This window comes from Lycorma delicatula, chromosome 1 (assembly GCF_047948215.1).
Source record: "Lycorma delicatula isolate Av1 chromosome 1, ASM4794821v1, whole genome shotgun sequence".
In the NCBI taxonomy this organism is placed as follows: domain Eukaryota; kingdom Metazoa; phylum Arthropoda; class Insecta; order Hemiptera; family Fulgoridae; genus Lycorma; species Lycorma delicatula.
Window position 1 is genome coordinate 168,647,801 of NC_134455.1, and position 24,130 is coordinate 168,671,930.

Consider the following 24,130-nt stretch of genomic DNA (forward strand, 5'->3'; position numbering starts at 1 on the left):
ATTGTGTATTAAATTATATGGTGTATTTTTTTAGTCAATGAGATTCTAGAATTTACTATTTCTTATTGGCTTCAGTCTTGAGTAATTTTAAAACAATAGTCTATTGTTAGGCAGTATAGTCGATAGAAAGAAGTGTTATACATAAGCAGTAAAAATACCCATGCGTTTCAAAATGAATATCAGGGTTTTAAAGTTTTGTAACATTTATTAAGTTTTACTTGCATTGACAGATTATACACGGTTACACAGAACACATCCAGCTGATAGGAGAGTTCATCCAATACTTAAATCAGCAAGTCTGGAGTAATTGATGTGGATGTGACAGCTGTTTCAATCCTGTGTCTCAAGTCAGGTAGATCAGCTGGTAATGATAGCAGATACACTTGATCCTTTATAAACCCCAAAAGAAAAAAAATTGCACAAGGTCAGATCATGCGAACGTGGAGGACTCAACAAACAAGTTCTGTCATCTGCTCCCCAGCAACCAATCCAGCAGTTGGGGAGAATTTCATTTAACCAGTCATGTACAGCATTATGCCAGTGAGGAGGCACACCATCTTGCTTACTAAATAAAGTTCTGGTTCGTATTGCAGTTGATGAGAGCCATAGTTGTAGCATACCAAGATAGTTCCTTCCATACTCAATTGCTTCTGTGATAAAGAACAGCCCATAAACTTGCTGTCAGTATATGGCACAAAAAACATCCAGTTTTGGCGAGTCTCATTCACACTGCAGTATTTTGTACGATTTTCTGATTTCCCAATATACACATTATGAGTGTTTACTCTTCCATTAACATGAAATGTTGATTCATCATTGAATATGACATGATAAAGAAAGTTTTCATTGTCATGGTGCATTTCATTTGCAAAGCTAGCATGCAAACCATAATCTGTAGGCTTTATAGCTTGTAACAGTTGTAAGTGATACGGATGCAATTGCAAGTGAAAACCCTACACACAAACATCACTGGAATTGCTAACTCATGGCTAGCCTGCCTAACGGATTTCCTAGGACTATGCACAAAAGACTTTCTTAAATATTCAATATTGTCTTCATACACACTCAGTTCTCCTGTACTCTTTCCTTTACAAATACAGCTGTGGTTTCAAATTGTTTATACCATCTACGGATATTATTATTGTCACTCAGAGGATCACAACAGAACTTCAAATAGAATGCATGTTGAATGATAATTATAGATTCACACTTTGCAAATTGCAAAACACAGAATGCTTTCAGTTGTGCGGGGGGGGGGGTCACCATCTTTTCTACTAGCGCTTTCAAGTGGAAGCTACAGAAAACAGTTTATGAGCTCTTTCATTTCAAGTATAATTAATCAATGTATGTAAAACTTGAGAAATATTACATAGCTTTAAAACCTCAAAATTCATTTTGAAACACTCTTATAATTTTCTTCTGGTTTATATTGTATGTCATAAAAATTATGTTATTTAATGAGAATTTATAGTTAAGGCACTTATTAATCTATGTTTATAAAAAAAATTATATCATGTAGAAAGTAAATATAGACTTATTCATACAAACGTGCTCATACCTGTTAATTATGTCCTTTTAATTTTTAACAATCTTTAATAAAATACTTCACTCATAGAATTTTTAAATTTCAACAAATATAATTAGTATCCAATCTGGGTACTTTTCCTGTTAAAGATTTGGTCCAGCTAACCTTCTATGGATAAGTGGTTACTCAAATGTTGGTAAATTTTAAACATTTATATTCAATTTTGCTCAACACACTGGCCCCTCAAATCTTGTTAGGCTTGTATTATGTAGTATTGTTACAGAGACACTGTGTACATTTGTTTTGATATTCTTATAAGAAAAAATTGATAAATATAATTAAGAGAAGATACAAATCCTTTATTACAATTAAATAAAGATTTAAATAAATAAATTCCTTAAAAATTGAATAATTTATTCCATAGAAAATAGGGGTAAAATTAATTATTATTTTTTATTTAAGTTAATATTTTAAATTCTACAATTAGATTTATTTTCTAACAGGAAAAATATATTGGATGTAATATTACAGAAACTAGGTTAACGTTTTGTTGGTTAATGTATGATAGATAATTATTTTTGTTGAATTATTTAAAAAATTGTAAATAATTGTTGAACGATTTATCAAAATGAACCTCTTAAGAAGGATAAATAAAAAAACATTGCTTAACTTTCTTCATCCTAACTTTACTGACCTGAAAACATGTAATGTTACTGGTTCAACATTATTTACTGTTCCCAATTGAAGATTGTTAATTTATTAACTATAAAATAACTTTCTTCGGGTTTTCTATCCAGTCATATGGTATTAAATCTGAAGAGTGTGGCAATCGCTATAGATGACAATATTGTTAACTGATGCCACCAAATTTGTCATAAAATCGTTCTTTTAAACTTCTCTGTTGTCAGATTTCTTTTAGTAAATTATTGCTTATCAATGAGAACATCTAAATATTATACCAAATATTAAGTTTTTCATTATATTGATGGTGATCTTCAGAATTATGGATCTTCTCATAAATCTATGGTGATCTTCCCATGAATTATGGAACCCCCAATAACAAATTAAGTTTTGAATCATTATACTTTATTAAATACAATTCTTGTACCAAAGTTTGGGTCTTCTATAAGGAAACCTACAAAACCCCAATTTCTGCTTGGATTTCTTTGGTAAATGTTTTTCACATATTTTGGGTTATATAGGTGGATTTTTTCTCTTTTTATAATTAGTAAAGAGTTGTTTTTAAGATTTACATTTTAACAGCACACTGCTGATAAGGTGGTTCAGGAATTACTTCCATGGTTGGAACATCAGTTTCTTGTCAATAAACAACGAAATTTATTGTCTACAGTATTTTCTTTCTCTGTACTCACTATTAAAGAAGGATAAACCTGAATTTGCAATGTTTTATACATTTTCAATATTTTTAAATATTTTATAAATTTGCATAGTAGGGTTACTATCATGTTGATTCTGGGGAAATAATACTTCTGGTTGGCTTAATTTCCTTACTAAAAAACCAAGAAGCAATTAAATCCATGTAATTTTGCAAAGAATAGAAGTGTCATTCATGTAAGGTGAAAGAATGGTTTGTGTATTTTCTATTCTGAACTACTAAAGTAAATGCATGTAATTCCCTTTTTGAAATTTCTACTTGTAATGCAGGGCTAAGATTCATTGTGTATTGCTAGTTTGAAGGGGCATTACTTTAGACAAGATTTACTGGGAAGGTTTCTTGACAGTAGTGGTTTTATCTTACTAATATTATTCCAATGACGTAAGCCTGGTAAATTTCCTATTTAAACATTTGCGTAACCAAATGTTCTCTCCTAGGGAAGGATCCAGTGAATAATTTTTTTTTTAAATGTACAGCTCGTCAAATAGTTAAACTATTTTGAAATTTCAAGTTTATAAAATTTTGTTTGGAACTGTTAAGGATATGTGAGTCCCATGTGAATTTCCTTGGTAAAGGTTTTCTACATATTTAGGGTAGTAAGGGTGGATTCTTTTCTCTATACATGTGTATATTTTAGTTGCATGTGGAGTAGGTATTTGAAAAACTGAGATGACTTAGATATGCTCTCAACATAAGTTTCAGGAGCAATAATTTATTTTTCATAGCCTAGACTCTTATTATTTTCATCATTATTACCATCTGAGTTCTTATTTGATCTCCTTACTGGAGAACCTTGTCTTAGACTATATAGCCGAAGCATGTTTATGCACATGTTAATAAATCCAATGTAACTTAGCTACTGGAAAATTTTCTGCTATCAACTAATCTTAAAAGAACATAATTTAGTATTTGAAAATTGGCAGTGAATGTGTTGACAAATCTAGTCATGTCTCTTGTTTGGACTTATAGTTAAAATTGTAGAGTATATGTTCACACAGATCATTGATCTTCTGTTGTTTAATCTTTAATCTGATAAAGTTAGTGAAATGGTTGTTTATTTTTAAGTATTTACTAGTTTGTGCTATCTTATCTGTTACTCCTTGTTTCTGTTCATTTATGTTGAATAGTTATCTACTAATAATTTGTGTAACATCAATCTTTCTATTTTTAAGGAAAATTATAATTATTTATTTTTTATTACCAATTATGTAAATAAACTGTACAAATAAATTGATTTTATTTGATAATAAATAATTTATTATTTGAATTATTGTAAAACTATTAGTTCAAATTAGATTTATGAAATTATCAGTATGTATTTTATTCAGTTGAAATTAACTGATAGTGTTTACTTAACTTTAGTTAATTTTTATGTAATTAATTCTTATTATAAACTATTTTTCAAAGTTGTTTGTCTAGGATAGCCGACTATGAAAGTATATTTATTTTAAGATAAATCTGACTAAATTTTTAAAACACAGACAGCTTTATAGATGTTTTACACACAAACTTGTCAGTAGTCCAATGTGTTGTATTGTGATTCCACGTTATTGTCAGTGGATGCTGTTATCATAGAATTTTGATAATTCCCTCTTTTGCCCTGGTCACTATAGTGATTCAACACAAAGAAAATTGAACTTGACTTGTCTGTATCTGAGTACTTTCTAATGAAACAGTTTAATATCAGATAATTAACATTATAATACTTATACTACAACTATTAAAATACTTATAACCTGAAAACTGTCTTATGCCCTTGAATCAGTAACAAAAATAAAACTGAAGTTTTACCTAAAATTCATGTACAGAAATTATATAAGTATATTACCCAATAAAACTTGTGTCCATAAGCAAAACTGAAGTTTTAAAATCTAAAAATTATGAAAATTTAAGCCCAGATTGAGAGTGATATGATTAATGTTGCAATTTTTCTCAAGAATACTTGAGAAAATTAAATAGAAAAGTTCAATTGGGAAAGCAGAAAACTGAAAGAGCTATACTGTGAAAATTTAGGTTAGTTTTTTATATAGTTGTGGGATGGGTTGGTTTTTGATAATCTATTACAAATTTGTAAATAGGTCCTAAAAGATATCACGTAAAAAATTTGTTTATGGTAGAAAGAAAATTATAAAGCCTAAATGTAGTTGTATGTAATATGTATTTTAATAGTTATCAGTGATTTTATTCTTCTTTCTTCACCATACCCAACACCCACCTTTGTAGTACCTTTTTCTTGAGAAAGTGTACAGCTATTTGTTCCTAGTGTTTAGATTTTGTTTTTCACATAAGCCCTACTGTTGATTGTTAATTATTTATTTATCACTTTTACATAACAAATGTGCCACCTACAGTCTTAATGAATTAGATATACATCATAAATTATACCACTTCACCAACCTTCACAGTGGATTCATAGCATGTCTCCCATTCACTCAGTTGATTCTGTGTTCAAATTCCAGTCAGATTTTACACTTTTCATATGCTTCAGAGTTCATTTCTCATAAAAAATGTAAAGGTAATGTAGCTGTAACCAAGTGTCAGCCTGTATTTGGTGAACTGAATAATAATAAATAAACTGTTGTAATAAGAAATCATTTTGCATAAAAACTAAATTCTTTGAGAAATAAAAAAAAGAAACGTAATGTAAAATTGATAATATTCTTAAAAATCATTTCAATTCAATATGCCAGTTAATCTTCATTAGTAGCAGTATATTACATGTGCAAAATAATGTGAAGAAAAAAAGAAACATGATATAAACAAATAATAATCATCATCATCATCATCATAAGTCTGATCGGGAAGCAGATTAATCTGCTTAAAATATTGTCCCATACTTTTTTGAACTATTTTTTTTTTTTTTATCATTAAAAATATAGAGATTATCTGACTCTACTGTGTGCACTGAAACATATGCTGATGATCTGTTTGAAACAAATAAAATTATGATTTTTAAACAAAATCCAATTTCATTACCAATTTGTATGAATTACCAAAACTCAATAAGAAAATTTGCATTATGATTATTTTGACATTAATTCTTGTTAGCAATATTAACAATCATTATTAACAAAGCACTAAGTATATTGAAAAATTAATAATCTCACTGAAGAAAAGTTGATGTGTATTGATAATCTTTTGTAAAGAAAATTTAACTTTGTATAAAATTTTCTGTTAATAATAACAAAACGTTTATTTCAGAATAAAGATTACAAAAAAATGCATAGTATGACCATGAACTGGTTGTCTGTCAGGTTGAGTTCAAATATTTAAAACGTATACTATAAATAAACACAAAATTATAATAATTATATATATATTCACACTTTGTGTGTTCAAAAAGTAACAAGAATTTTGAAATTTCACGGGTTGTATTAGTTTGATTCTTGGGATTTTTCTGTTGTTGTATTGGTAAACATGTCTGAAAAGCATCTGTACATTTTTAGCCATATTGGATGTTTAATCTGTTGTCAGTTATCAAAAGGTTAACACATGTTTTGGTACAGTAGGCAATTTTTTATTTGTATAAATAATGGATCAGATAATTTGTATTAAATTTTGCTATAAGAATGGAATAAAGTATAGCAATATTTTAAAAATGTTAAATATTTCTTTTGGTGAGTCTGCTATGAGTAAAACAAGGGTTTACGAGTGGTGTAAGCATTTCCAAGAAGGTCGTGAAGACATTGAATGTGACGAGTGCCCCAGATACCCCAGTACATCAGCAACCAATGAAAATGTTGAAAAAGTGAAACAAATGATTTTGAATGATTGCCAAATCACAATCAGAGAAGTCACTGATGAAACTGGGATATCAATCGGCTCATGCCATGAAATTTTTTTGGATGTTATGGGTATGAAACGTGTGACAGCAAAATTTGTTCCAAAATTTTGAACAAAAACAGCGGAGAATGCAAGTTGCTCAATATAATAACAATGCAGAACTACTGAAATGTGCTATAGCAGGTGATGAAACATGGGTTTATGGATATGATGTTGAAACTAAGGCTCAATCGTCCCAGTGGAGGCATTCTGGATCACCAAGACCGAAAAAAACTTGATAAGTACTGTCGAATGTGAAGGTTATGCTCACTGTGTTCTTCGATTTTAACAGCATAGTGCTTCATGAGTTCTTGTCACAAGGTCAAATGACCAATAAGGAGTATTACCTAAAAGTTCAAAGCCATTTGCATGAAGCAATAAAAAAAAACGCCTGGATTTGTGTTGAAATAATTCATGGCTTTTGTACCATGATAATGTGCCTGCTCACACTTTATTGCTTGTTTGTCAATTTTTAACTAAAACAACACTGTAATGATACCCCAGTCACCATATTCACCAGATATGGCCCCGTGTGACTTTTTCTATTCCCAAAAATAAAGAGAACCTTAAAGGGTTGTCATTTTACAAGCATAGATGAGATTAAAAGCAAATAGCTGAAAGAGCTAAACACCAATTCAAAAATCGAATTCCAGAAGTGTTTCGGAGATTGGAAAAAGTGCTGGCATAAGTGTAATAAGGTGTAATAGGGTGTAAGTGTAATATCTAATGGGGGACTATTTTGAAGGGGATAACATTAATGTAGACAAATAAATAAAATTCTTTTCATAAAACAAAAATTCTCTTTACTTTTAGAACACACCTCGTATGTATAAAAAGAATGCAAAGTAATAAATAATCTAATTCCCAGAAGTAAACAAAATTCCTCTACCATTAACGGCTAAATGAAAATAAACTAAAACTAGACATAATAAAAAAAAAAAATAATTACTACAATACAACACATATAAGACCATCAATCCGCACCCAGTCTAATGAACATAAATTTTATTAATGCATTTTGATTATGACCTCACCTTTAAATTATGTGTTTCAGTGCAGCGGGACCCAGCAATACATACGTCATCCTAAATTTAAAGCACCTGGATAACACACTTACATATATGCATACCTCCATATATTACTCTTATGTATTAAATTCACTATTATGTATTAAATTCAAATTCCATACCTAATAAATCTTATCAGCCTTTTCCAATCCCTTCCATTAAGTAGATTAATTATCTGTTCCCCTGTTAAGACACCGTTGCCCAGTTTAGAATTTCTTATATATGCTAATACCAGGCACCTTCCAATAAAATTTGATATGTCTTTTTCCTCCAGCCTATTGCATAATGTGCATAACCACTGCCCACCCTCCCTACCAGGACTTTTATTTTAACTCCATAGTGCACCCTGTTTTTTAAATATTACCCGACATTACACGCCTGTTAAATTTACCAGTAAAATAATTCCAATCTTCGAGTACATGATCCAGACGATGGTAAATATTGTGAAATAATGACTTTTCCGCACACGTCATCCATTTCTCCTTTAAATCCTTCTTCATGCATTCATTCACACCATTCAGTTGTACATTCCAATCACATGCACCATCCACACCCTCGCTAAACTCATAGCCATACCTTTCTGTCAATGACTTCCACACCCTAAACCAAGTGATGTTGTGCTCGATAACTTTAATAGCAAGTTTACGTGGCCAACGGTCTTCTTTTAAGTTTAATATCGTTATAATTCATACTGAAAGTAAAATCAAATAAATTAATCTTGTCTGTTTCCAAGTATATTACATAATTAAGAGTGAACTGCGGCAAACAGAATAACTTTTTAATAAAAAACCTTAACAAAACCTCTAACACATCAAACATAATAACCCCAAACCTGTCCCCAGTATGTTACCACTGCCCTCATTACGTCCCATTTACTTTTCACTGATATTTCATTGTTAGCTAAAAAACTGCTCCACATACTATTCAAACCAAATTTGGGTACTGATACCTGTTCCCTTATGTGTTCTCCAAAAGACAGCAAAAAAAGTGAAAGTAAAACCCAAGTATTTGTATCTATTGACCACCTCGTTTTGCTCATTTCTCCAAAAGCATCTTTATGCCTCGCTAACTGACTCCCTCTCCTGAAAAATCATAATCTTTGTTTTCCCATATTAATTATTAATCCCCATTGTTCTCAGTATTTTTTTTGATTGTTAATCATTATCTGAAGCGCTCTTGGTGAGGATGCCACTAGCGCCAGGTCATCAGCATATAACAATCCTTTAATATTAAGATCATCAATCCAAATGCCCTCCCCGATGCAGTCCATAAGATCATTGATAAACAATGAGAACAAAGCAGGTGACAATAAACATTCCTGTTTTAAGCTGCTAAATGTTACTCAACCCTTCAGTTAAACCCTCAGAACACCACACAAATGCATGCATATTTTTTTTATAATTCTCTAATAACCCTGCAAAACATGTAAGACAAACCCATTTCATATAACTTATATAGAAGCAGTGATCTATCGATACTATCAAAGGCGACCCTAAAATCAACAAACAGACAGTACTTACCACCCCTATTTCTAAGTTTCAAATTAATTAATGTATGCAAATTAAATATATTGTATATAGTAGAATAGTCTTTTCTAAAACCAGCTTGAGATTTATTTAAAATATTATTGTCTCCTAACCATTTTATTAGCCTGTTTAATAAAATACCCAAAAATAGTTTTGCTTTGTGTTAAAGAACAAAATACCTCTGTAATTCTTAACATCCAACAGATGTCCTTTTTTATGAATCGGGAATATAATTCCTTTTGAAAAATTACTGGGCACTTGACCAGTCTCTAAAATATTATTAAAAAATTTAACCAATATTGTATTGAGATCCTTCGGTACAGCTTTGTAAAATTCAAACCAAAGCTTTGTAGCTGTGGTTTTATTTTCTTTTGCTTTCTACAAGACAGCATTTAATTCTATCTCATCGGCTGGCGAGTCCAAAATTTCATCCATCCTAAACGGTAACACATATGTGATTAGAACAGCTCCACTTCCCACAGATAATAGACAACAAAACTTCTGCACCCACTCACTTGCTCTAATTTCCTCCATACATGTAAATCCCCTCTTTTTAGATATTTTAACTAGTTCCCAAAAATCCCATAATCCTGAACTCTTAGAAATTTTTCTCTTACCCCCTTCAAAAAAATTCTCAGATTTCTTTTTATTACAGAGACTATAGTAATTCTATCTTCCAAATAAATAATGTACATTTGTTCTATATTAACATAAATTTAAATAAGCAAAACATTTTTTCCTAGCTTTAAGACATGCCCAGTCAAACCATTTCTGCTTATTGGGTTCTTTAGTGTTTCCTTTATTTGTTAGATTTACTCCGGCTGCCTGATAAATCATAGGTACAATTTTTCCCCATCCTGATCACTTTCCCCAGACAAAGCAGCATCCTGCATTAAATTTTCCAATGCATGCCTGTACTCTTTGTCTCCATCGCAGACCACCTCAACTTCGGTAACACAGGACAAAAAACAGTTATCATTTTTAAATGTTTGCTGCCATTGTACTCTCACATAAATGGGCATGTGATCCGAGAAATCTGCAGAAATAACTTGAAAATTGTTAACTGTACTTAACAACTTTGTTGATATGCAACATAAATCTACAACTGAACTTCTTATCCCTCCAATAAAAGTTCATTCACTCTTCTCATCACTTCCTGTTCTCCTACTCATCACATACAGATCAAACCACTCACAATTCAATCACTTTCTGCCCCCCAAAATTATTAACCACCTCATCCTTAGAACACCTAATTGCATTTACATTCCATTCACTCTCCATTATTTCACCTGGCAGTACCTGTCAATCTCCTATTTTACTATTAAAATCCACTAACAGTACAAAGTTACACAATTTTCACCAATGTTTTCCATAAATCTTCTAAAATCATTCTCCCATGTCCCACTACTTTAAGTAAACTGGAATTACGCACACACAACAATTATCCCATTTTACTGTCATCACTGTCTCCGCCCCACTGCTTGAAAAAATTACATTTTAAATCCCGCAAATTATATTTATAGGCTAGCATAATTCCATCTTCAGATCTTCCACAACCTGAACTTCCAACTGCTGGAACCCATACAACTTTATATACCTGAAACAATCGTTTAGCTTTTCATCTACCCATGTCTCACTCAAACAAATAATATCATAATTCTTTATAAACGAAAAAAAATCATGCACAATAACTTACTGCTGAGTCCTGCTACATTATATCCTAGAATCTTAAGTATTTTAACTCTCTCCCCTTCCTGACAGACACCCGCACACTATTGAACCTCCCTGGTTTGTCTATTGATTTTTTTAACAATTTCCTCAACGTCATAATTGAACATCTCCATCATTTTTGCCATACCAACTTGCGATCCACACATCAACCATCACATCACTGTCCAAGTAAATTTTTGACCCTCCACAATCAGCTGGTCCACATTAATAATCATGTTCTTATTGCCCACCGCTTTAATAACTTCTCTTCAAATTGCCACAAGCTTTCCCCCTTTTTTCCTAGTTTCATAACAAAAGTCCTTGTGTACTATCATGCTAGTTCCTTTTAACCTCTTTATGTTTTTTAATAAACACCCAATATCACTATCAAATGGCAAATGCTCAATAATGGGAGCACTTCCTTTTTTTTATCAATAGTATGGGCTCAATTAATCACTACTTGCCAATCTATTTGTAACACATCCCTACAGAAGTCCTTCACCATCACACGGCAATCCGCTTTGGAATTAAATCTCAGCCCTTTGAATATTAAATTATTGCGGCTTGCCCGGTCTTCATAATTATCAAACCGGCTCACAATTTTGGCATTTTTTCCTTCAAAATCCAGACTTCTTCTTTCAACGATTTATTTTCCTCCGCAAGATCTCAAATCACAGCTGATATACTCAAAATATCCTCTTTTGTTGCCAGCTTGGCCAAGTTTTCTTCAAAGAATTTCTTCATCATTGCTTCCATGCCTTGAAGCAGATCTACATTTTCAGGCGAATTAACTGGACAATCCCGTTTTCCTTTTTGAATCTGCGGCATTAGAAATTTATCCATAGTTTAAACAAAAGTTGCAAAGAAACATTGACCACCTGAAACACAATTTAAAATTTATAAATAATATTTTATTTACCGATTTAATGTTTTATAAAATAAAAGAAAACTGATTTGACACAGGAAGTGTGTCACATTTAATAAAATATAATAATATATTATCATTAATCATAAGCTATTATTTGCTTTATATTTGATGTACTTTCACAGTGTACATTACTCCATCAGCAAAAATGTTAAAAATGTATTTTACTTTTTGATATATTAAACAAACAGTTTTTTTAAAACACACTGAAAGAACATTTCTATATATTAACCATTCAATTTTAACATTTTATAAAAAGGATCTTGTATTTTTAATGTTATTGCTGATGAATTTTTCTACGCTACTGAATTACTTCAACAAATACTATAAAAAAGTAATCAGCAATACAAAGAGTTCTGGTGAAGCTTGGCATTTTTTATACACTGCATATACATCATATTATATTCCCATGCAGAAGTCTTGAGCTTATGTGTTAAATTAATTATTTAGCAGAAAAAAATGTATGTTAAGTAGTAAGACTTTTTTTAGTTGTTTCTTGTTGTACATTATTTTACAAAACACCCTGGAATATCAGTTTTAGTTTGTAATAATGTAAACCAAAATTAACAGTAAAAACTTTGGTTAATAAGATGTAAGATAAAGTTGCAGAAGGTGAAGAAATGAGTGTAATAAATACTTATTGGAACAGTATATTTTATGTATTTGCATAATCTCAAGTGATCTCTTGTAGATAATTATTTTTTTTTATTTGCATTTTAGTAAGTAATCTTTACTTTATTTTTTCATTCTCTTAAATATTACTTCAAAAATTTTAATTGTCGCTGAGCCTTTTAAAAAAGAGTCATATCTAAAAATAATGGAAAATAAAAAGTTAATATAAAATATGAAAAAGGTAAAAACTGAATTTTTTAATTCACTTGCATTTATTTGATTTGTTCTCTTTTAGAACTTAAAGCCTATCAGCATTAATGAGCTTTTGTATCCAAGAAAACTGCCCTGTCAGATTTCTACTTAATGCAATTAGATTGATTTGTTTGTGCTAATTTTATTTTAACGTTTTTCTCTGCTCTCCTGTTTAATTAGCCAATATTGTAAATTGTACTGTTGGAAGGATAATCTAAAAGTTGATAGTGATTATTTTATTTTGTGTTTTTTTAACAGCAGAATAATATCATTAATTAAAATTTTTCCTTCCTTTTGTAATACATTAGTTGCCATCGTAGGATAAACATAAAGAATTAAAGATATAAAAACTTATTTTTGTTATTATTACTTATTTTGTTATTATTGGCAATGGTTTTACATCTTGGCAGTTTTATTTGCCATGTCAGTTATTTAGCAACAAACACTGCTGTTTTCAACATATTAGTAGTTGAATTAGTTTTCTTAGTACTTTCCCAAAAATAACCCGACCAGAACTTCCCTGAACACCATAACAAACCATGTTTACAGGTGCAGAGATATAACCCCTAGTTTTTTGTATTCAGTCATTTGACTGGTTCGACTACTCTCTAAGAATCCCTATCTAGTGCCAGTCGTTTCATTTTCCTACATCCTATATCCCTAAAAATTTGTTTTACATATTCCAAACGTTGTCTGCCTGCACAATTTTTTCCATCTACTAGTCCCTCCAATATCAAAGCAACTATTCCAGGATGCCTTAATATGTGGCCTATAAGTATGTTTCTTATTTTAACTATACTTTTCCAAATGCTTCTTTCTTCATCAATTTGCCTCTTCATTCGTCACTTTGTCCACCCTTCTAATTTTTAACATTCTCCTATAGCATCGCATTTCAAAAATTTCTAATTTTTTCTTCTCAGGTACTCCGATCGTCCAAGTTTCACCTCCATATAAAGCTGTGCTCCAAACATATACTTTCAAAAATGTTTTCCTGATGTTTAAATTAATCTTTGATGTAAGCAAATTATATTTCTGACAGAAAGCTTGTTTTACCTGCGCTATTCAGCATTTTATATCGCTCCTGCTCCATCCAACTTTAGTGATTCTACTTCCCAAATAACAAAATTCTTTTACCTCCATAATCTTTTCTCTTCCTATTTTTATATTGTGTTCCATCTACATTATTTCTACTGCATTTCATTACTTTCATTTTGTTATTGTTTATTTTCACGCGGTAGTTGCGTAGGACTTCATCCATTTCATTCGTTGTTTCTTCTAAATCTTTTTTTTACTCTGCGTTAGAATTATTACATTCAGCAAATCATATAGCATCTTTATCTTTTCACCTTGCACTGTTACTCCGGATCTAAAATTTTCTTTAACATCATTAACTGCTAATTCTACGTAAAGATTAAAAACTAACAGGGATAGGGAACATCCTTGTCAGACTCCCTTTTTTATTACGGCTTCTTTTTTATGTTCTTCAATTATTACTGTTGCAATCTGGTTCCTTTAAATGTTAGCAATTGTTCTTCTATCTCTATACTTAAACCCTACATTTTTAAAATGCTAAACATTTTATTCCAGTCTACATTATCAAATTCCCTTTTCTTTAATCTTCCTTCTACTATTAATCTGAGCACTTAAATTACTTCCCTTGACCCTATACTTTTCCTGAAACCAAACTGGTCTTTTCCTAACACTTCTTCCACTCTCCTCTCAATTCTTCTGTACAGAATTCTAGTTAAGATTTTTGATGCATGAGTAGTTAAAGTAATTGTTCTGTATTCTTCCCATTTATCTGCTCCTGCTTTCTATGATATCATGACAATAACACTCTTTTTGAAGTCTGACAGAACTTCCCCTTTTTCATAAATATTACACACCAGTTTGTATAATCTATCTATTGCTTCCTCACCTGCACTGCACAGTAATTCTGCAGGTATTCCAGGAGCCTTTCTACCATTCAAATATTTTAATGCTCTATTAAATTCAGATCTCAGTATTGTATCATCCTCTTTGACTTCTGCTTCTATAAACCAGTTTCTAATTCATTTCCTCCGTATATTCAATATATTCCACCCACCTGTCGACCTTTTCTTTCTTATTATAAATCGGTGTACCATCTTTATTTAACACATTATTAGATTTTAATTTACTTACCAAAATTCTCCTTAACTTTGCTGTATGCTCTGTCTGTTTTACCAATATTCATTTCTCTTTCCACTTCCCCTGAAACTTTTCTTTAATCCACTCTTCTTTCGCTGGTTTGCACTTCCTGTTTATAGTGTTCCTTAATTGTTGATGGTTCTTTTTACCTTCTTCATCACTAGCATTCTTATACTTTCTACGTTCATCCATCAGCTGTAATATATCCTTCAATATCCAAGGTTTTCTACCAGTTCTCTTTGTTCTGCCTAAGTTTGCTTCTGCTGATTTACGAATTTCCTTTTTAACATTCTCCATTCTTCTATATTTGCTACCTTATCTTTTTTACTCGGACCTCTGGCAATGTCCTCCTCAAAAATCCTCCCTCTTCCTCAACTTCTCTAAATCCCACCAATTCATCTGATATCTTTTCTTCAGGTTTTTAAACCCCAGTCTACATTTCATTATGACTAAATTATGGTCGCTATTAATGTCTACTCCTGGATATGCTTTGCAGTCGAGTTGATTTCTGAATCTTTGTTTCTGTCTGATACCTTGCAGTATCACCTGGCTTTTTCCATGAGTTTATTCATCTATTATCATTTTTAAACTGGATGTTGGCAATTATTAAATTATGTTTTGTACAAAACTCAATAAGTAGGTTCCCTCTTTTATTCTTTTTGACCAGCTCGTTTTCACCCACCATATTTCCCACCCACCATATAAGGAAATATGCATTTTCTGATGCTTGCATTCCAGTCTCCAACTATTATTAAATTTTCATCCCCTTTTATATGTTTAATTTCTTCATCAATATATTCGTATACACACTCTACCTCATCATCATAGGCATTTGTAGGCATATAGATGTTAACAGTCATCGTCAGCTTAGGTTTTGATTTTATCCTTACTACAATGATTCTATTGCTAAGCTGTTTGAAATACTCTATTCTCTTTCCTATCTTCTTGTTCATTATGAAATCTACTTCTGGTCTGCCCTTTATTTGATGATTTGAGTTAATTATTCTAAAATCACCTGACCAAAAGTCATTTTCCTCTTCAAATTGAACCTCACTAATTCCTACTACATCTACATTTAACCTACCCATTTCCCTCTTTAAATTTTCTAATATACAACCTTTTTTTAGACTTCTAACAGTCCATGCACTAACTTGTATAATGTTATTTTTTTAATTTTCATTTTCCATTTTGATATTTAATAATGTTTAGAGAAAAATCAAAAAGTGTATGATTTTTATTTTTAAAATCTATTTTTATTCATTTTTTCTGCTATTGATAAGTTTTCTATTTGTTTTCATTTGCATTATATTGTTCAAACATTGATGAAAACTGTTCTGTTTAAAATTGTATCACTTTTTCCATCTAGTTTGTGAGTTTTGTTTCTAATTAAAGATGAACTTCTTAAATCTGTATTTAATTTTAATATACATTACTTACATCAATATTCTCGAATCAAATTTTCTATAAAGTTAACTAGAAATTTTTGTACTTCCCAACAAAATCTTTTCATGTTTTTTCTCGTTTTTCTTAAACCTTAAGTGAGAATGAGGTCTGGGACCACTTTTATCCAATTTCTTAGATCAAAACCCATGAGGAAGTACAAATTTACCCCTCAATTTATACTTTGAATTTTAGTATGGTTTAATTTCACAGAGGGAGCAGAAAGCAGGGTTAATGTTTTACGAACCAAAACTCGCTAACGTACTATTTTCTGACCTATTTATTTCTTATTTTTGGCAATAGAATCATCTCCTGAGAGATTGCCATGTAATTTGGAATCACCTGTGTGTGTGTGTGTGTGTGTGTGTGTGTGTGTGTGTGTGCGCGTGCGTGTGCACGTGTTCTAAATTCTATTAAAATAAACCATTTAATACAGAATATTATGATAAGACATATCTTACCTTAATTTTATCATGTAATTACTTTTGTGGGATCCCACATCTTCAGTCATTACTGAATTATTTAATTAAACTGCATATTAAAAAAGTTAAAACTTAAAAATACTAAAATAAACCATGCACATAGTGTAATGTTTGTTACATTACTGTAATATAATGAAAATTGCATATTAATGTATTATATGAGTGCTGCTACCTGTTGCTGTTTTTATAAGACTCTCCCTTAAACACTGATGATTTATCAAATTGAAATTTGTTTGTATTTATATTTAAATAATATTTTTCTAATATATTTAATTTTTATCTTTATTCAATTTCTAAACTTGTGTTAATATCAGAAATAGAATATTTACCATGTAACATAAACTTAATTTATTATTTTTACAATTTCTGTAATTTTCATTAAATTTAGTTTTAAAGGATTTATTTGTTTTTCCTATATAAATACCATCAGTAATGTTACATTTAATTTTATAAATTCCACACAGATTGTTTATTCTATTATTATTTTCGTTTATTTTTTTTTTAACTATTTTATTATGTGGTTATTAGGTTTCTATGCTGGTTTAGATTTTTTATTTATTTTTAGTTTTACTAATGCTTTCAATGATACTATTAGTGTATATTTATACATTAATACATAAAGTATTTACTTTATGTATACTATTAAATTTAATTTACTATGTAAAGTATTTACTTTATGTATATGTTTTCACTTTTTTGTATCTTATTATGCATTGGTTATAAGGTAGTTATTTTGTTTTGATAGTTGTTTTTTTTATAAATATTGTTAATTAAAATAAATAGTATTGTATCCTTTTTCTCAAATTTGATAAACCATCAGTTTTATAAAAACAGCAACAGATAGCAACACTCGTATAATAAATTAATATTTAATTTTCATTAATAATATTACAGGAATGTAACAACCATTAAACCATGCATGGTTTATTTTAGAATTTTTAAATTTTTATTTTTTTTAATCTTTTTAATATGAAGTTAATTAAATACTTTCAATCAAGACTGAGGATGTTAGATCTTGTGAAAGTACTTCCATGATAAAATTACGATAAGATATGTCTTATTTCAATAATCTGTACTAGGTGTGTTATATTAATAGAATTTAAAATATAATTTAACAGTACAGAGAAATAATATGTATCTTATACATATTATAATATGTATAGAAATAATATAATTAATCTTAAAAAGATTAATTTCAGTAAAATAAAATAAATAAATAGTGTCCCAAAAATAACAATAGGATTTTGTTTGTGTATAAAAATCACACTGTAAAAATATTTTGGTTTCTTTATTTAAATTAATGTACAATTGACTACATTTAAAACGTGAAAGATAATGTCATTTAAATGTACACCAAGGCTAGATTGGCAGGTGTTGATGCAAACATTGAAATCTCATGGATATTTTTCAAGCACGGAAGCTTCAATCTCTGTTAAGATGGCTTTGATATTATTTTTTAGGGCTGGAATGTTTGCTGGTTTATTAGTATAAACTTTACTTTTTAAAGAACCCAAAACATAAAAGTCTAACAGGGTCAGGTCACAAGATCTTGGTAGCCAGTTCACATCACAATTTGGTGAGATAAAACATCTAGGGAATCTTGTGTGCAATAACAGTGTTTTCTCACATTGTGTGGCATGTAGTGCCAGCTTGTTGAAAATAAAGAACATTAGTGTCAATTACATTCAATTGAGGCCATACAAAGTCTGTCAGAATCTCATTATAACACTCTGCATTCATCAGTATTGTCTTGATTGTTTTGAAGAAAGAAAAATGGGCTGATGATGCCTCCAGATCATAAACTGCACCAAACCGTACATTTTTGTGCAAAAGGTCTTTTGTGAATCATTTAAAGGTTTCTTCTCTCCAAAGATGACAGTTTTGTTTATTAACTATACCATTTAATGAGAAATGAGCCTCATCACTAAAGATGAGGCTCATTTCTTTTAAGTGCAAAATGTAGATCTGTTGTTTTTTTCTGTAACAAAATTTCTGCATTGCTGATGGTTTGTCACCTTCAACTCTTGAGTCAGCTGAATTTTGTATGTATATGCTAAAATATGTATGTAAATGTAAGTCCTTGTGTAAGAGTTTCCATAAACTGGCCCGAGGAATGCATAATTCTTGAGAAATTGATATTGATATTGATTGCGTGAAATTGATATTGATGGTTCATTTGCAACACTTTCTCATACAAGAGCAATGATTTCAGCAGAATGTGCAGTTTTTGGCCTCCCTGACTGTGGTTTGTTGTGAACAGACCCAGTGTTTATAAAAGTTTACCTGAAACAAAGAAAATATTTTGTAATTGTAGTCATTTAAAATCCTAAAGTCATTTTTGAAACACCCATTATATATTTATATACATATATTTGCCACTGATTAGTTTCATCCTGTATTCTAAAACATATCTTCTGAGCTCAAGGAAGAGAAAATTGAGTCCAAAGGAGGATGTTGTAGATAATAGATTGGAAAACAGAATAGGTTGCATAACACATAACGTTAATAGTTTATTTAAACACATTGTACGCTGAATAATTTTTTTTGATAAGCTTCAACAATGACCATTTGTTGTTTTTAAGAGGATTTTAATCAACTTATAGTGTGTTTTATGCTGTAATTCATCAAATAATTAATTACATATACATAAAATCTGAACATTAATTAACATCCTAGTTAATGACAATAGTTAATCATACATGCCTTTGAATTTTTGATAACATGTTTTAAATTATGATTTCTTATGTGATTTTTTTTGTATTTTTATTTATATTACATGATTTTTCATAAATAAGTGTAGGTTGACTTCTAAAGATTTGATAGAAAAAAAACATTCTTTTCAGATACAACAATAATTTATACAATTTACTTTAATTTTATATATATTGTATTTCAGATCAAATAATTATTATAATTTTTTTTAAATAATCTTCTTTTTACAATGTTCGTATATCTTTGAATGTATACTCAGACTCTGTATACATAACAGAAAGTATTTTATTTTATTTCAAGCATATTTTGTAATGAAGTTTACTACTCTAAACAAGATTATACATCATTACTTCAAAAAAAAAAAAAAACTTTAATATGGAACTATTTTTGTAAAGCCTAAATTTTCAGATAAAAATAAATAAGTGACAAAAATAACTAGCATAATATTAGATCAACTCTGAAAAGAAAATATTGTTTAAGAATAAAATATACTACACACAAAGAATGATAAAGTAGAAAAATAAGACCTCTCAATGATCAGTAGATTAATGAAAAGTGCCCCTCAATATTTTTATGCATTTTAACACTATTAAATAAAAAGGTCATTATTGAACCTTTTTTAGACAGGTAGTCAAATATACTATTTGATAGTTTTATTAGTCAGTTTTTAAGTAGGCATCATAAACTTACAGGCGTGCCAGTTTAGCAAAATTGTTTTTCTACAGAAAATTCAAAAATACTTTTAGATCAGCCAAATTTGTAACATTCTTTCCATTAGTTACGTTAAAGTTTCATATGTAATAAGATATATAAAAATTGTTGCTACAGGTAGAATTGTTTATTATTAAAAAAAATATTTTTGAAGAACACACTAATAATGGGAAGGGAGAACACACTAATAAACTAAAGTGCCTAACAAATATACTCTCTCTCTCTCCCCCGTGTGTGTGTGTTTAAAATATTTTATTTATAAATTATTAAAGTAATAAAACACTTCCTTTTTCAAAAGCCTAAACTTCAAATCAAAAACTATGGAATAAATTGCAACTAAATTTCAGGTCCAACACTTCTTTTACCACATGATTTAAAGCATTAGGATTGAAAAATATACCCAAAATAATCAGCACTACTGACACTTCTGGTGACCTAGTATGAATAAAATTGTAGGTGAAGTGTGATGCTTTATTTTGATTAGTAAAGATGCAAATAAAGTTTGGCATCTATATTATATAGAAAGAGTGAGTTTCAAGAAAAGAAGGTAAGGGTGCACCCTTATTTATATGAAAAGGAAAAAATGAAGACCAACAAAAATTAAACGGACTGTATATACAAAATAAGTCCTTCAGGACTAGTATTTCTTAAACCAACAAAAACATATATTCCCAAATTAATCATAGACATTAATAAATTACCATAGACATTGTTTAAAACAATAGTAGATGTTAAATAAATAACATCCATATTTTGGAAAGTATCAATGTTTTTACCTCTTTCTTTTTAATCTTTATAATTTCTTTCTTTAATAATTAATGAATTAATCTTTTTATTGGAATAATTTAAACATATTATTGTTATGTTATAGTTGCACATTTTTTCAAGTTGATAACAAAATTAGTTACTCTGTTTAGTCACTGATGATTGATTGATCAATCTAATGTAGTCCGCCACAGGTTAAATTTTCCAGCAAAGGTTTAGCATTTTTACCATCTATTTTATACAACTTATATCACCATTAAAATATGTATGTACGTATGTATGTTAATAAAAAACATGTCCAAAGGCATGATATTAAAAAAAGAATTAATTATGCTAGCACTAAGTATCCTAAAATTGCTATTAACATTATTAAGATTTTTTTTAAATCATATTTTAATAACAAATTGCATTAATTGTTACAGAACTGCGAATCCTTTAGCACCAGATGCACCAGACATGACACAGTTTACTTCTGTTAGTGATTGGCTCAGCTCAATCAAAATGGCTCGATATCTGGAAAACTTTGAACGTGCTGGTATTACTAGTATGGAAGCTGTTGTAAGACTGACAGTACAAGAACTAATTGCTCTGGGAATTACACTTGTTGGGCATCAGAAAAAGATAATGAATAGTGTGCAAGCAATGAGAGCACAAATATCTGCTAATCTTTCAGAAGGATTCCTAGTTTAGTTGTAAGTTTTATGTATTTATTTAATGCGTGCGCATACATCGTTCAGATATGAATTAGTCAAACGTTATCGGATTTTGTATATGAGTGAATAAACTTGTGATTGTGAATAATATTAATAGGAAAGTTACTACCGTGGATTATAAACAGTGTATAAAAATTAAATTATGTAAACAAATTTATAATTAAATAATAATTATCAATTTTATAACATTCATGTACATGTTTTTTTCTTTATAATGTAATTGTTGTGCAACAGCTTTTTTTAAGATATTTGTGTCCATTTTATACAATTAAAACCGATGTTATTAATGATTACTATTATTATTATTATATAGTTGTAATTGTATAATTTTTAATTAATATCTGCTTAAGAGAAAATGCTGTTCTTCCATCAGGCATTTGGAAGGAACAATATTTTTTTATTGTTAAATATATATAAGTTGAAGTATAGCGTAAGTAACCGTCGTACTATACTAGTTTATGTATAAAACCCTGTTTAAATATATTTTGTTATTAAAAGAACATATACTTTAAGACCTGTGATAAAGAAAAACAACAAATTATACGTGTTGTTTTTTTTGTTTAATGAAATTTAAAATATTAATGACAATTTTGTATATAAAAGATCTGATAGTACTGTTCAGATTTTCTTAGTAACCATTTCATCAGTTATAATTTATTTTAAATGTAATTTTGGTGAAAAGTATTAGTTTATTGAATTAATTGTGTGAGCTTTGTACAATTTCATTTAAATTACATGGTTACATTCCAGTAAACATTTTTAGGATTATGTGGCATAATTATTACATCAGTCACTTTATGTGATGATTAAAAATTGTAATTTTACTGTGATAACTAAGAATTTTTCTTTTTATAATTATTGATTCAGATACACATCCATACAGACACATACTCAGAAATATATGCTCTCTGTTCGTATTTGATCTATCAACAGTTATAAATGAATAGTTAATTTTTTTTATTACAGATTTATACTTTTGGCTGTATTATATTTTCATAATCATTTGGTTTAGGAAAATAAAATCTATTTTTATTTATTGTGGCCACTTCATTTAAGCAATATATATTTTATATTTAATTAATTCTAATAGTTTTTGCTTTCATTTAAAAATGATAGAAAACATTGTAAATATGGCCTAAAATTTTGTCGTTAAAGTACATTAATTCCTCATCGTATGTTCATTAAAACTGGTTATCATGGTTTATTTCTATTTATATAAAGAGGTCATTGGTAGGGAGCTGATGAGAGAGAAAATATAGTTGTTGTCATTCTACTAAGTTGTAAGTTGGAGAATAAAATGCATTAATGCATTTCAGAATTATTAAACTATATTTTCGAAAAAGTTAAATTAAAGAAATCAAAATTTCATGTAATTGTTGATATATGTGTACACACATATACTCAAACATTCATTTTCATACAGAATTGGTTATTCATACATAGGTATATAATACTCAAATCTTTATACTAATAATAATAATAATAATAATAATGATTCCTACGATTATCACAAACACATTTGATCTCAGATATTAAAAATGAACATAAAGAAACCACTTTTACAAGTAATATAACATACTTGGAAGGAGGGGTTTGGAAACATTGGTTATGAAATTTTATAAATTTAAATGAATTTAAATTTTATAATTCCTTATTATATGCGTTATTTTAATTTTAAATGGTGTTTTTATTGAAAGGTACAGCTGAATGTTAGTAAGGTCAAATCAAAATAATGGGTTAGCAAATAATATAAGGTAGTAGGGGTTTAAAAATGGTTTAGAAGTATGTCAGCAAACACATAATTACTTGTGAATACAAACCCAGATACATATGTTGTTGCATTACGCTTTATTTAATCAGATTTAATTTCTTGTAATTTTCGTTTAATTTTCAGACGGTTCAGTTGTGTTAATCTTAACCAATAGTTACTGAAGATATTTCTATAATTTGGATTTATATGCTGCATTACTTGAAGAAGTTGTGTGAGCAAAAAATTTGAGTTGTAGTAATTAAAATGCTTTATCAGAAGTGCACACAACTCTTTCATTATATTTCTAGAAAAGTATCTTCTATAATTTAGTTTCATAATTATAACAAAAAAAATTAGTATTTACCTGTATGTTCAGATTAATATACTGTGTAACTGAATTAACATTATATATTATCGTTTTCTTTTATTATTTATAAAATAGTGACATTTATAATGGTATTTATTCCTTGATATTAAACATCAGTAATTTTTATATTTTGAGAAAGAGGTGAATGTAGTAGTTTAAGTACTAAAGAAAGCAATAATTTCAGTT

The 24,130-nt window shown here is 29.3% G+C and overlaps 1 protein-coding gene across 1 annotated transcript in view; it reads left to right on the plus strand.

The window, feature by feature from the left end:
- Nucleotides 1-22,458, plus strand: part of Eph (Eph receptor tyrosine kinase) — an 807,314-nt gene extending 784,856 nt beyond the window's left edge. The window contains exon 19 of the mRNA XM_075367017.1: nt 21,537-22,458. Coding sequence (XP_075223132.1) covers nt 21,537-21,804 — 268 coding nt within the window. The 3' untranslated portion in view covers nt 21,805-22,458. The remainder of the gene's footprint in view (nt 1-21,536) is intronic.
- Nucleotides 22,459-24,130: the final 1,672 nt, after the last annotated feature.